The sequence below is a fragment of the Danio rerio genome, chromosome 14 (assembly GCF_049306965.1).
Source record: "Danio rerio strain Tuebingen ecotype United States chromosome 14, GRCz12tu, whole genome shotgun sequence".
Lineage (NCBI taxonomy): Eukaryota > Metazoa > Chordata > Actinopteri > Cypriniformes > Danionidae > Danio > Danio rerio.
The window spans coordinates 4,213,582-4,230,000 of record NC_133189.1 but is presented as its reverse complement, the minus strand read 5'-3'; the positions used below and the strand labels follow the sequence as shown (position 1 = coordinate 4,230,000).

General features: G+C 37.5%; 1 protein-coding gene across 2 annotated transcripts in view; it reads left to right on the top strand.

Annotated features, from left to right (window-relative positions):
- pigg (phosphatidylinositol glycan anchor biosynthesis class G (EMM blood group)) overlaps window positions 1–10,090 on the top strand; it is a 218,338-nt gene extending 208,248 nt beyond the window's left edge. For both annotated transcript variants that reach the window (XM_073922448.1, XM_005173072.6), the window contains exon 13: window positions 8,766–10,090. In XM_073922448.1, coding sequence (XP_073778549.1) covers window positions 8,766–8,985 — 220 coding nt within the window. In that variant the 3' untranslated portion in view covers window positions 8,986–10,090. The remainder of the gene's footprint in view (window positions 1–8,765) is intronic.
- The last annotated feature ends 6,329 nt before the right edge of the window (window positions 10,091–16,419 follow it).

Genomic DNA, 16,419 nt, shown 5'->3' with positions numbered 1-16,419 from the left:
ACTGACCTAAAATATCTGAAGTTAAGTGAGGCCTCGTCGATTTGAGTTGGTCTTTAAAAGGCTTTTTCGTTCACCCCCAAATAAATAAACACAAGCCTATAGCAGACGTGCTCCCTACACATCCCATAATCCTCAATAACTGCAAAGTATAAACCTACAGGTGGATCCATCCTCCCACACTTTACTTATCTCATTACGAGATCTGCCCCAGCGAGGCTAGAAAGTTCCCCCCTAAGTGCTCTCCGACTAGTGGCTGATAAATGACAGTCTTAAGTGCTCAGACATTCACTCTGACATATATAATTCAGCATGCTCAGTCAGCAGTGTCACTAAACAAACACACACACAAACACACACACACACACACACAAGATCCAGGAAATGATGTTTGATCAATACTGCGCTTTCAGGAATCCCAGCAGGCATGGCTGACCCGTCCCCCAATCCGAGTAGCGCGTTTACACAATCCATTTGAGAGACAGAAATACGGCGGCTTGTTAGGAGATATTTCATTTCCTCCGAGGCAACAGGTGCTTTGTGTTCGGGGATATTGAATCCTGCAAACAATCTACTACACGGGAGTGTCTGAGGTGTGGATTTGAATTGCAAATGGCTTCATCCGCCGGCAAAACTCCGGAGAAGGGCCACCGTTCTGCGGTCCGAGATGTTTGTGACAGACGCACAGAAATGATTTTAGGCAAAACTGGGATGTTTACTTCCAGTTGAGGTCTGGAAGTCAGCCGACGGAGTGTTGCAGCTGCTTAGACAAGCCACCTGTCAGTCAAAATGATGGGATAGTCAGGAGTGGACTGGGGAATGTGCCGTCCCCCTGTTGATTGAGTGGGAAATGTGGTTTTGCTGTTGTTGTTGCTGTCTTGTGTTGATCGATACTGAAGTCCGGCCGAGCAGAGAGCGTCATATTTTTTTTACTCGGACCTGTCTCTTGTTTTAAGTCTTGGCAAACTATACTGTCCTTTCTGTCATATTACATTCTGTAAAACTCAGGAAAGTGGAAGCTAGCCAGATCGCTCGGGATTTTTTTTTTCCGATGTGCTTTTTTCAAAGCTAGCAAACAAACATACAGGGGGAGAGTCCACACAGATATGAAATTTATGACATCATTTATCCGCTCTCATTCCATATTCCTGCATGACTGACTTTCATCTGGAGGAAATAGAAGCGAAGAACACTGTGGATGTGTTGTTTAAATACTCTACATTCTTCATGTGTTCAGCCAAAGCTGGTTAGGATAAGGGATAAGGATACAGTCACCCAAAACTGAACATTCTGTCATCATCTACTCAATCATCCTCCACTTGTCATGAAGCTGTTTGAGTTTCTTTTTGTTAAACACAAAAGAAGGTATTCTGAAGAATGTTGGAAACCTGTAACCATTGACTTCTACAGTATTTGTTTTTCTACTATGGAGATACATGGTTCTAACATTCTTTAAAATATCTTCTTTTGTGTTTAATAGACGAAAAAGGTTTGAAACTACTTGAGTGTGTGTAAATAGTAAAAAATGATCATTTTGGGGTGAACTATATCTTTGTACGCTATAAGTTTGAAATGACCAGGGGTGCATTTCCCAAACCACGCCATACCTCTGAACTATCATAGTACGATGCATCGTTTGGGAAAAGATCGATGTAGTGACCGTAGTTGCTTTATCGCAGATCCATCGTTTGAACCATGTTAGTTATAACCTAAAACATCCATAATGATGCTCTAAACTGGATGGAGTAACAACTTCTTGAGAGAAGAACCCCATAATTTCTTTGTGCAAATTATATTGTTTTACACGCAGACATATTTAAAAAACAATCCAATATTAGTTTTGGTAAAAACATACATTCACTTTCCATATTAATTTAAATGCATGTAAATAGCACATACAGGATATTATTGAGAACATTCCATATAAAACTATGAAGGGAACGCAATTGTTAATATAAAGATCACTAAACCTAAACTGTTGAAATACTTTTAAGAGACTTAATGTGTTCATGTTTGTGACTTTTGTGGGTTTTTTTTTTATCATTTTAAGTTTAATTGTTGGATCGTTAAAAAGGAATAGGGTATGGGGGATAACAGGGACTATGCTTCTAACTACAGCTCTAGAGGTGTAGTTGGAATTGTACAAGTTTGCGCCCCAGTCTGCTAATGTTCTTTGGAACGACGGATTTGGGAAATGTCAAATCAATGAACTGTTTGTAACGACGGATCTTGCCACCTTAGTTGGCTAACGATGGTTTTCGTAAACGCACCCCAGTGTAGATGTTGACTAAAACTGACATAAAAATGATAACTATATATATTTTTTATTATTCACTTTAAATAATGGAAAAAATGTTGCTTGAAATAAAATCTTTATATTGAAGTACTAAATTGACGAAACCTAAATAGAAAAATACGTAATATAGAAATATCAAAAAGATAAAATTGTCAAAAGAATAAATTAAATTCCTTAAATGAAAGTGAACACTTAAAATTATTTATGTAATATAATATAATATTTTATATATATATATATATATATATATATATATATATATATATATATATATATATATATATATATATGATGATGAAAAATATCTTCTCTCCGTTAAACAGAAATTGGGGAAAAGGTAAAAAGGGGGGATATATATATATATTACAAAAACTTTTTTTGTAATTTAATAAGTTACTGATAATGAACTTGTCTTAAATATTATACAAAAATGTAAAGGTTCGTGGTGCAGTGGGCCTGAAAATGCTTAGGTTTGAATCCTACTTTGATTACAAAAAAAAAAATAGTTTTTGTTCTTGTGTTTCTATCACTCTAACATGACTATACCTACACACATTACTGCAAACAGCTTCCAAAACTCAATTTTGCTTAATAGGAGCCCTTAAGTCCGTTTTTTGCATTATAAGCAGATTTTTAAGCAGTATTAAGTCGTAAGAACGACACAGTGGCTCAGTGGTTAGTCTGGCTGGGTCAACTGGCGTTTCTGTGTGGAGTTTGCATGTTCTCCCCGTGTTGGCGTGGGTTTCCTACGGGTGCTCCGGTTTCCCCCACAGTCCAAAGACAGGCGGTACAGGTGAATTGGATGAAGTAAATTGGCCATAGTGAATGAGTGCGTGTTTGAATGCGAGAGTGTATGGGTGTTTCCCCTAACTGTGGATGGCTGGAAGGGCATCCTCTGTGTAAAACATGTCAGAATAGTTGGTGGTTCATAACACTGTGGTGACCCCTGATAAATAAGAGACTAAGCCAAAGGAAAATTAATGAGTCAAGTAATAAAATCCTTTCAGACAAAGTATATAAATATTATAGATGCAATTTAAGTACAATAATTATGATGTAATTAGTAATTATTCATTTTGAAGTCACCCAAATGTTTTTCAATCACGTTCCTGGAGGACCACCAGCACTGCATGTTTTGGTTGTCTGCTTTGGCTTTTAAACCTATTACCGGTCTTTCAGTCTCTCCTAATGAGCTGATCATCTGAATCAGGTGTGTTTGGTTAAGGAGTTGTTGGTCCTCCAGGAATGTGGTTGAGACACTTGCTGTGTCCCAAATGGCACACTATACACTATGCACTTCTGCACTTACACACTCAACAGGATGGTGTATGTATGTAGTGTCATACCAAATGGCACACTAATGTTTTTTTACTAAGCGGAAATTCAAACCGTTTCCCTAATGACGTTTGACGGTTGCCAAATCAGTGAAATAAACAACCGAATTATCAAATAATACCTGCCGTGAGTATAACCGCATTCACCATCGGGAGGCGCTATAATCACTCTCGTAGAAGAATTTTGCTTTCACCATCCAAAATAAATAAAGTTATCCAACATGTGCGTCCGATAGCTCTGCCCCTTCCGCTACATAAGCAAACCTGCGGTCGTTGAGTGCGTGAAGTGTCCATCATTACACACTTCATTTTAGCGACTGAATGAGTGCATCATCCGGGTAATTAAAGTGCACTTATTATTTTTAGAGTTTTCAGTGTGAACGCACTACTTACACTATTCATACTACAAAATGGCGTAGAATAGTGCATAAGTATGCGATTTGGGACGCAGTAACTGACTTACCCAACCCTGCTCCATATTGTGAATGATGTAACATGCTTGTCCCCTACACCCCAACTCGTTCTTTACGTTCTGCTGACTCTGGCTTTCTCGCTGTCCCTCGGTACCACCTCTCTTCAATGGGGGCAGATCATTTAGTGTTATTGCACCCAAACTCTGGAACTCTCTACCACGCTCACTCCGCTCTGCTAATAATATTTCTGAATTCAAATCCTTACTTAAGACTCACTTATTTTTTGAATGCTTCGCTTCTGACCTGCCAAACTGACTACTTTATCTGATCCAACTCCACTCTGCTCATTTGTCTCCTTTGTGTTATCCCAGTTTGTTACATTTGACTTCATGTATGTTTGTTTATCTTTTTGTCGCATTCCTTGTTAAGTGTCCTTGAGCTCTGAAAAGGCGCTATATAAATAAAATTATTATTAATGTATGTAATTTAAAAAAAAAGAAGCTTTCTTTCATCAGTGTTTTTGTACTGATGTATTTTCTGCACCACTTAAGCTCTGGGAATGAAAAATATGATCTTGCCAAATCATATCAGAGCCTGACATGTTTCATTCATTGTTTCTCCCCATCACAAACCAACAGACGAGCAGAATAACGAGCTGGAATCCTCCAGGAAAATGTCAGCTATTAAATTGCAGCAGCGTATATTCTATGACCTGTTGAAGTCAATCTAAAATATGTTAGAATGTTAGCGACAGATGATTTACTCACTCACTCTCATGTCATTCCAATCCTGACTGCTTTTCTTCTGAAGAACATAAAAGACGATGTAATTATAGAGGAAAAAACATCATCACATTGCCGTCAGAGTACGATTTGTGTCTCTTAGAAGAAAGAAAATCATACAGGTTTAAAATTGTATGAGGGCGAGTACATGATTTTCTCTTTTCTTTTGACTGAGCTGTCCCTTTAAATGCATTCTGCTGTGTTGATTGCGTTGATATCACCGTTCAGTCTTCAGCTTTTCTTTTTTTTCCCCTCTTGTTTATCTCGTAACATAATTCAAATTCACTGATTAGGCTGAACCCTGCACTGCTATCTCACTTATCTTTCGCTATAGTTGGCTTTCACTGTCACATAAAATCTGTGAGCGTAATTACACCAGAGAGAGGAAATCTCCCAGAATGACTCTCTCTCTCTCTTTTTCTCCATATGAGAGCTGTTTTTATAGGCCAGACTGCATCGGTCCCTTTAAACTCAAAACAAAACACACGTAGCCATCATCCTCGTATGGGAAACCTGAAGGATGGGAGCTGCGTTCCTGATTATTTTCTCCTAATGTTTTGCTTGTCATATCTGTATTGACAGAAAGCCCTGTGTTTACCACTTTGGGGGATTGGGCTATCAATATTTATGTCGCCACAACAATAAATTTCCATTTTTAATGCAAGGCTGATGCCAGAAACGTCTTTGACTCATATCTGCAGTTCGGTGCTGTAGAAACTGTCCTACATCCAAATGCGTGTGAACAAGGATAGAGAGGGCATTTGCTCCTTGGAGAAGCTGGACTTTGTTTTTTTTTTTTTACGGTGGACGCCAAAGGCTGGCTGAACTGCCTACTTATTGATTTGCCCAGGGCTAGAGAGATGATTTCTAATACAACCGGAAATCCAGGAACTAGAAACGGATGTCTATGATATGAATAATGTTTGCTCTTCAGCCCGAGGCACTAATCGTTTGTCCAAAACTGGAGACTTGCTAACAATAGTGTTGTATGGTCCATTCCTGTTTATGCACTAAGCTCATCTAATCAAGTGAAACCCACTTAAGTTCATACTAGTTCAGTCCATCCAGTTCAGTTTAAAGTAGTCTAGACCAGTTCAGTTGATTATCAACTACAAATAATGCAAGGTTTAAGGATTGAGGTCATCTAATCCATCTAACATTATTTAATTTAGTCTAACTAGTTCAATTCAGTCAAGTGTAGTGTAGACCTATCCGTTGTAGTCAATTGTTTTCCAATCTAGTTAAGGTTGAACTAATCAAATTTAGCCATCCCACTTTAGCCCAATCTGGTCCAGTTCTGTACATTCAAATCTATATCAAAGTTGTCTAGCCTAGTCGATCTAGTCCAGTAAAATCAACATAAGTCTATAGTTGGCAGCATTGCAGTCTTGTCCAGTTTCTAAATCCAAATCAGTCCAAAATTGTCTAGCTCAGTCCAGACTTTCACCACCTCCAATCCAGTATGTTTTATAGACTGAAATAATCTAATCTGATTTAGCTCACTGTAGTCTATTCTTGTCCAGTCTAATTCAGTTAAAAGTAGTCTAGCCCAGTTACATTTTTATTTATTTATTTTAATTCCTAAGTTCTGCTGCTTGGTGCATGTGCTGAATTTTCCTTGCCAATCTTAAGCCAATTGTAATCGTTTGTTTTAGTTCAATTCGGAGTTTCCACAACCCCTTGCAGAGCACAGGGGATCAGAGTGAGCGCTCCTACTGGACCCCACCCTGATCCAGCCCAGTTCAATTTAACTGGACTGATCAACTACAAATAGTGCAAGTTAGTGCAAAGGTTAGTCCAATCTGGTCCAGTTCTATACATTCCAGTCTAATCTAATTCAAATTTGTCTAGCCTAGTCAATCAAGTCAAGTTAAATCAACATAAGTTTATAGTTGGCAGCATTGTAGTCTAGTCCAGTTTCTAAATCCAAATCAGTCCAAAATTGTCTAGCTTATTTCAGACTTTCACCACCTCCAATCCAGTTAGTTGGCAGCAATGTAGTCTAGTCCAGTTTATAGGTAGTTTATAGTTAATATAGACTGCACTGGTCAAGTCTAGTCCACTCCAAGTCAGTCCAGAATGGTCTAGCTCAGTCCAGACTTTCACTACCTCCAATCCAGTATGTTTTATAATCATCTAATCTAAGATAGCTTACTGTAGTCCATTCTTCTTCAGTCTAATTCAGTTTACAGTTGTCTAGCCCCATTTAGTTTAACTGGACTGATCAACTACAATAATGCATGTTAGTGCAAGGTTTGTTAATTGAGGTCATCTAATCCATCTAAAGCTGTTTAGTTGAGTCAAACTACTTTAATTAAATCCACTGCATTCTATCCCAATCCATTATAGACCCTTCAGTTGGGGTTGAACAAATCAAATCTAGCCTAGCTCAGTTTAGTCCAATCTAGTCCAGTTTAGTACATTCCAGTCAGATCTCATTCAAAGTTGTCTAGTTTAGACAATCTAGTCCAGTAAAATCAACCTAAGTCTAGTTGGCAGCAATGTAGTCTAGTTCAGTTTATAGATAGTGTGTAGTCAATATAGACTGCACTGGTCAAGTCTGGTTGGAAGCAATGTAACCTAGCCTTATTCACTTCTGTCACTACTGGTCAAGTCCAGTCCAATCCAAATCAATCCAAAATGGTCGAGTTCAGTCCAGACCTTTATCAAATCAAATCTAGTATAGTTTATTGACAGAATATAATCTAGCTTACTTCAGTCAATTCCTGTCCAGTACAATTCAGTTCAAAATCTATCGTATCATCTAAATTCATCTTGTTTACTTGAGTCCATACTAGTCCAGTTTTACCCATTCTTGTTTAGTCAATTCCAAATACATCCGAGTAGCCCAGATTTGTTCATTCTAGTATGATCCTTGTTCAATATTAAAGTTGAAGCTATTTAGTCTAGTGCAAGCAGTCCAATGTAGGTCCAATGTAGTCTAGCCCACTTCATTATAGTCCATTGTAGTCTAGTCCAGTTTAGGTTGAGCTCATTAAATCTCACCTAGCCCACTTTAGTTCATACTAGTCCAGTTTTGCTCATTTTTGTCTACTCTAATCCAATTAAGTCCAAGTAGCCCAATTATAGTTCAGTTTATCCTAATCCCTGGTACAGGTTAAATTTGAATCCATATAAACTAGTATAAATACTACTGCAGTCCAATTCAATTATGTCCAATGTAGTCTAGCCAAGTCCAATGTAGTCTAGCCAAGTCCAATGTAGTCTAGCCAAGTCCAATGTAGTCTAGCCAGGTCCATTGTAGCCCATTGAAGTCCAATCCAGCGTTGGCTAATCTCATCGAGTCTAGCCTAGCCTTTAGTCCAATCTGATCCAGTTCAATTAGTATTAGTACATTCCGGTGAAATATAAGTAAACGTTGTCTAACCTAGTAAGGCTAGTCCAGTAATATCTAAAACTTAAGTCTATAGTTGGCAGCAATGTAGTCTAGCTAATGGGCAGAGTTCATTTAATGTAGCCTAATACTCCTTTTTTAACTGTCTAGTTCAGTCCATTTTAGCGCAATCCAGTCTTTCATCAACTATCGTAACCAGCCCAATCTTATTAACTTATGTCTTGTCCAGAAAAATCCACCTAGATTTATTCCAGTTTTTCCCATCTATCGTCTAGTTAAGAGCATACCAGTTTAACCCCGCCTAGTCCAACCCATTAAGGTCCCATTATCTATTAGAGCCATCGGATGATTGCTTATGACTTTGGCATCAGGCAATGGCAGGTGGCATTTGTCTTAATGAATATATCATAGACTTGTGTCATGAAACGCATAATCAAAGCTTAGTAAAGGAAGTAATAACTTTCCCATTAGCAAGAAATGAGGAATAAACCGCAGTCGATGAGACCTGACGGTTTTATGACTACGGTATTAAGTAATGACACACATCATAGACTCATTACCGCATTGGATCTTTTCTCTCTTTTACAGGGTTGTAAATGGACTCGGTCATGGGAGCTACTGCTTCGCGCTCCTGCGCTCCATCCCAGCTGTTTTTTACGTGGTTTTGGTCACGGCTCTCCGATACCACCTCTTCATCTGGAGCGTGTTTTCACCCAAACTCTTGTACGAGGCCATGCACACCCTCATCACCACCGTCGTGTGTTTGTTTTTTACCTTTATGGATCAAGATCGCTCGACCAGACCATGAACACAAGGCCAGAACCAAAGTCAAACTCAGGTACAGAACAAACTGTGAAGCTGGAGTTTCGTGTATACCAGAAGGCGAAACTAATCGACTTTGTGTTGAAGGAGAAGCGTTATTTAAAAAGGTCTAAGGTGTAATTTTATGGGTGAAAGAGGTTGAGATTTCAGAGCTCACATTGAGATTTGGCTCGCTTTACCGACTTTAACTGATTATTGTTATTTTTCAATAGTGCAGATGATATACGGCACAACTTGTTGACGTATTTATGATCATCTGTATCCTCTATGCAGTTTGTTTCCCTCCTAAAGCTTTACAGATAAAGCAGAGTGTGATTCTTTCTTGGTATCTTTTGCAATTTCCGTTCCTGACCGTAGCTTCACCTCTGAAATAATACGAGATAAGATGCATCATTAATAACTCTCCCCTCCCTGAGATCGCAGCTGATGTAAACTCCTCACTTGAAAGCTTTAAGATATCTTAAAAAGTCTTTTAAATCGTGTCGAAACACAGATACATGTGACGTTTGAGTTGGGAATGTGAATTGTAAACTGATTTATCTTGGTAAGTGGTTTTTGCTTATGTTAGCACATTTAGATCTGATTAATAATAAAACAAACCATTTTTTTCAATGAGAGTAAATCTTTTCCGCATGCTTTTTTAAATGTGTGATTCAAATAATTTTCCTTTCCGATTTGTCTTGTTTTGGTGCTGTTTTAAAGTAAGGAACTGTTATTTATACAGAGATACTAACAGCTTGATGTTACTTTACGAGATGCAGTAAGCAATACCTTTTGTCACTCGGTTTCTATCCTCATCACGATGTGTTGCTGCACCACAGTGAAATCTCTCTGGCTCAAAACATTGATCCCATGTATGATTATTATGGTCTGGCTTATTTTGTTGATGCATCTTTGTTTTGACGAATTCTGCTGTGAAAATGTCTGATAAGATCAAAAATGGGAAGTTTTTTTTTTTGTTTTTTGTTGTTGTTTTCCTGAAAGAAACCTCTATTTCTTACCAAGGCTACGTTTATTTCATGAGAAATAAAGTAATGAAAATGTAAATCTTATTATATTAAAATATTTAATTAAATATTATGTGGCCTCAATGCAAATGTTACTCATTCACATTAAATTGCACATTATTTAATGTGTTCCTCATGTTTATTTTATTTTATTTAAATAAGTTTTGGTTCTTGCAACACATTTCAAAACAAGTTTTGAACAGTAAAGCATTTTTTACTTTGTAATGTTGCCATTTCTTTTCACAACACTTAAAAGACATAGGGAAGACACCAAGTGATGAAGTGTTTCAGGTGAAATTGTGTCCTGTTCTTCACAGGGTCTTCGTTATCGCATTTTGTGCCACACATTCTCTATTAGAGACAGGTCAGGACTGCAGGCAGGCCAGTCAAGTACCTGTATCTTCTACCTCTAAAGCCTGGACTTTGTAATGAGTGCAGAATGTGGTTTTCCAGGCGTCCCTGGAAAAGAACAACCCCACACTATGACAAACCCTAGGCTTTTAGACTTGTTGCTCAATGCAAACATTACTTATTAATAAATTTTCCATGCATTTTTTAGTTTAATTTTAAATTCAATTTCAGTTCTTTAAATGTTTAAAGTTATAATAATTTTTTTTTTTTAAACCTTTTTTGTGATTAATTTGACTGATTTGGACTCACCAGACAGTGCTAGCAAGACCTTATTAAAAATGTTTTGACAAACTAAACTTGACAATGAAATTAATAAAGATTTGAAGCTAAATAAAAAATGTGTTTTGGAAAACCCTTGCTGTATCATTTTGAAACTTGATTTTTTGTTTTTTTTCAGCACCAGTCCCTGGGGAAAAATGAAGATGAAGTCAGAATTAATAAACCTCCTGATTTATTACCACAACCCACCCCCCCCCCCCCCACCCGTTTATTTTTTTCTCCCAATTTCTGTTTAATGGAGAGAAGACATTTTCAACACATTTCTAAACATAATAGATTTAATAGCTTATTTCTAATAACATATTTATTTAATCTTTGTCATGATGGCAGCACACCATTGTTTTTTTTGTGAAATTCCTAATAAGTTTGATGCGTCAAATGACCTCTTCGTATTCGAAAAAACTAAAGTTGGATCCTAAATGGCCGACTTCAAAATGGCCACCATGGTCCCCACCCATCTTGATAAGTTTGCCCCCTCACATATACTAATGTGCCACAAACAGGTTGTTAATATCACCAACTCTTCCCATTTTATAAATGTGTATCCACCCACCCTGTATGTTTATATATATATATATATATATATATATATATATATATATATATATATATATATATATATATATATATATGTGTGTGTGTGTGTGTGTGTGTGTATGTATATATATATATATATATATATATATATATATATATATATATATATATATATATATATATATATATATATATATATCTTTTTTTTTTTTTTTTACCAATAGGTGGTGCTGCAAAACATAAGCTATGTCTTATTTCAGAAGGAGATAACAACTGCCGTTAAAAAGTAATCAAATTTTTAAATAATTCTTTTTCAAAGGAGTTTTAAACTTATTTTAGGCAATCTGAAGACAAAGCAAGTTTTACAAAAGCTGGAAAAATACTTCCTTTGATCCGTACATGTTCACAGAAAAAAGGTAAACTGTCTATAAAATCACTTTTTAGTAAGACATCTCATACTTCTTTTGTTTTTAAACGACGCCCTTCAAAGTGATTGGGAAACGTTGACGCTTACACTCCCATGTGAATAGGCCATAACAGCTTGTCGGAAGTGCATGTAATTACCATAAGGATTTTTTGGCAAGAAGATTTGCTTAGTCAATCCGACTAAATCTATACTGTAAATCAAAAGTAATGTAAATAAAATATATTAGTTTTAAATCATTTAGCTTAAAACACTCAGCAAAAATCTTTAATGAGTTAATAACGAGCTCCTCTTCATTTCGCCTCTGTTGATCTGTGGGTCCCGATAATTGCTGCTTGCAGTTATCTTTATTATCTCTGCCTCTATTATGTTAAGCATTAAACATTATTTACCGTGAAAACGCTGAGACAGGATGCAATTACTTTCCCAAAAATAGTCCATTCTCCCTCAAAATTAGAGCTCTTGTTAAGGATTGTGGAATCATCGGCGTAACAGATGCTGTTAGCGAGTGAAGGAGGAGCTGTAGGCGTTGAAATGTCCCAGCAGTGCACTACATCCACATGCTGCTTTGACCTTTTGATTGGCCTGAGGAGTTGATTTGTAACCTAATGGCTTTTTGAACTGCAGGCATCCTCCAGGGAAAGAGAGGAGAGAGAGGAGACTTTCTCCCACCGGACTAAACATGGTCTGGATGCTCACTGTGACCTCTGGGCCTCTTTTCACATGTCTGGGTTTCTCAGAAATGGAAGTCCTCATTGTTGGTAAACTTGGAGTACAACAATAACAATAACAAAAATTACAATCCTATTTGCTGAAATAATATTTTTGAGGCGTTCTATGGTAGTCTACTATGTTAATAATGTTTATTTTCTGTTTGAGTTTCTGTTCTGGCGTGTGAAAATCGGCATTCATACTTGTTTTGAAGCTGTGGCGGGTCAGTTTTTTTCTTTCTGCTCAGCGGGTGTAAATCTGTGAAGGGCGAGCAGCAGAAGCATAAGAAAGCTGTGGCTTTAAAGCTCTCCAGACTGATTCTGTAGCCTGTCCATCATCTTCATCTGTGTCTGTCAGCGAGCAGGAGAAGCCGGGCTGTTTTTAATGCTTTTCTCGCTGCTCTGCTGTCCATCGTCCCCTGCTGTCTGTCCTCTTTCACAGTTCCTGTCCTGCTCTGTAAACACTTATCTGTCATTGAGCAGAGATTCCTCTAACTGGACCATCACCACTGCTTATTTATTTTAGCATATGCACTCGAGGTCAGAACTATTAGCCCTCCTGTTAAATCAGATTTCTAATTTCTGTTTAATGTAGAGATGTTTTTTCGACACATTTCTGATCATAATAGTTTTAATAACTGCTTTCCTTTATCTTTGCCATGATGACAGTAAATAATATTTAACTATATATTGTTCAGGATACTGGCGAGGCAGTGGCGCAGTAGGTAGTGCTGTCGCCTCACAGCAAGAAGGTCGCTGGTTCGAACCTCGGCTCAGTTGGCGTTTCTGTGTGGAGTTTGCATGTTCTCCCTGCCTTCGCGTGGGTTTCCTCCGGGTGCTCCGGTTTCCCCCACAGTCCAGAGACATGCGGTACAGGTGAATTGGGTAGGCTAAATTGTCCGTAGCGTGTGAATGTGTGTGTGGATGTTTCCCAGAGATGGGTTGCGGCTGGAAGGGCATCCGCTGCTTAAAAACTTGCTGGATAAGTTGGCGGTTCATTCCGCTGTGGCAACCCCGGATTAATAAAGGGACTAAGCCGACAAGAAAATGAATGAATGAATGTTCAAGATACTACAACCCCAAATCAGATAAAGTTGTGACAGCATGGAAAATGATAATAAAAAAAGAATGAAGGGTTATCTAAATTTACTTTGACTTGTATTTAATTGCAGACAATGCAACAAACAGTATTAAATGTGTTCCTCTTAATAATAATAATAATAATAATATTACATTTTATTTATATTGCGCTTTTCTCAGACTCAAATCGCTAAAAAGAGCATCAAAACAAGAACATGAAATACACAAAAAAGTAAGAATGATAATAATGATAAAAAATACATATTAAAAAGAAGCCTTATAAGTTATAATATATAACTTATAATATATAAGCAATAATAAAAAGATACTTTTTAAGAAGTTTCTTAAAACAGTCCAGGGAACTGGCGCTCCTGATGTTACCGTACGTTCACACCGAAAGCGGCGAGAGTCAAAGTAGCCGGAAGTCATTCATTTTCAATGAGAGCCGGCGGCGATAAGCGGCGAGGAGCAGCGCGTCTTCGCCGGCGTGAGTGTCGAGAAGAGTGGAAATGAAGTCAACTTTATGGTAATGAGCTATGACGCGATTCGGCGGCAAGCAATCAGAATGAAGACGTCCATCGCTTGATAGCAGTTCAGAGAACACAGACCTGTGAACTTTGGTTCCGACCACAGTTGTTCCCAAGGGTTTGATTATTGCGGTCGCCGGATTTCCAATTATTTAAATTTTTTTCCTACTGGAACATACATTAAATAAGTTACTGGCGAGTTACTGATGTTCATTAATGATATATAAATTTATCTTAAAAAAGCGAACAGTATTTAATGTGTTCCTCTTAATAATAATAATAATAATACATTTTATTTATATTGCGCTTTTCTCAGACTCAAATCGCTAAAAAGAGCATCAAAACACAGAAGAACATGAAATACACAAAAAAGTAAGAATGATAATAATGATAAAAAATACATATTAAAAAGAAGCCTTATAAGTTATAATATATAACTTATAATATATAAGCAATAATAAAAAGATACGTTTTAAGAAGTTTCTTAAAACAGTCCAGGGAACTGGCGCTCCTGATGTTACCGTACGTTCACACCGAAAGCGGCGATAGCGTCAAAGTAGCCGGAAGTCATTCATTTTCAATGAGAGCCGGCGGCGATAAGCGGCGAGGAGCAGCGCGGCGCGTCTTCGCCGGCGTGAGCGTCGAGGAGAGATGAAATGAAGTCAACTTTATGGTAATGAGCTATGACGCGATTCGGCGGCAAGCAATCAGAATGAAGACGTCCATCGCTTGATAGCAGTTCAGAGAACACAGACCTGTGAACTTTGGTTCCGACCACAGTTGTTCCCAAGGGTTTGATTATTGCGGTCGCCGGATTTCCAATTATTTAATTTTTTTTCCTACAGGAACATACATTAAATAAGTTACTGGCGAGTTACTGATGTTCATTAATGATATATAAAATTATCTTAAAAAAGCGAACAGTATTTAATGTGTTCCTCTTAATAATAATAATAATAATAATAATAATAATAATAATACATTTTATTTATATTGCGCTTTTCTCAGACTCAAATCGCTAAAAAGAGCATCAAAACACAGAAGAACATGAAATACACAAAAAAGTAAGAATGATAATAATGATAAAAAATACATATTAAAAAGAAGCCTTATAAGTTATAATATATAACTTATAATATATAAGCAATAATAAAAAGATACTTTTTAAGAAGTTTCTTAAAACAGTCCAGGGAACTGGCGCTCCTGATGTTACCGTACGTTCACACCGAAAGCGGCGAGAGCGTCAAAGTAGCCGGAAGTCATTCATTTTCAATGAGAGCCGGCGGCGATAAGCGGCGAGGAGCAGCGCGTCTTCGCCGGTGTGAGTGTCGAGAAGAGTGGAAATGAAGTCAACTTTATGGTAATGAGCTATGACGCGATTCGGCGGCAAGCAATCAGAATGAAGACGTCCATCGCTTGATAGCAGTTCAGAGAACACAGACCTGTGAACTTTGGTTCCGACCACAGTTGTTCCCAAGGGTTTGATTATTGCGGTCGCCGGATTTCCAATTATTTAAATTTTTTTCCTACTGGAACATACATTAAATAAGTTACTGGCGAGTTACTGATGTTCATTAATGATATATAAATTTATCTTAAAAAAGCGAACAGTATTTAATGTGTTCCTCTTAATAATAATAATAATAATACATTTTATTTATATTGCGATTTTCTCAGACTCAAATCGCTAAAAAGAGCATCAAAACACAGAAGAACATGAAATACACAAAAAAGTAAGAATGATAATAATGATAAAAAATACATATTAAAAAGAAGCCTTATAAGTTATAATATATAACTTATAGTATATAAGCAATAATAAAAAGATACGTTTTAAGAAGTTTCTTAAAACAGTCCAGGGAACTGGCGCTCCTGATGTTACCGTACGTTCACACCGAAAGCGGCGATAGCGTCAAAGTAGTCCGAAGTCATTCATTTTCAATGAGAGCTGGCGGCGATAGGCGGCGAGGAGCAGCGCGGCGCGTCTTCGCCGGCGTGAGCGTCGAGGAGAGTTGAAATGAAGTCAACTTTATGGTAATGAGCTATGACGCGGTTCGGCGGCAAGCAATCAGAATGAAGACGTCCATCGCTTGATAGCAGTTCAGAGAACACAGACCTGTGAACTTTGGTTCCGACCACAGTTGTTCCCAAGGGTTTGATTATTGCGGTCGCCGGATTTCCAATTATTTAAATTTTTTTCCTACAGGAACATACATTAAATAAGTTACTGGCGAGTTACTGATGTTCATTAATGATATATAAATTTATCTTAAAAAAGCGGGAATCTCACGCGATGTGACAGTACAAAACAGTACTGCTGCTTCAGGATATTTCAGACATATGGACACATATTGGATAAATAGAGCAAAGCCACACCACACGCAACTTGATCTTCCATTGTTGTATGAATTTGATAAGAAGCGCGCAACATTTTCACGCTAGAAA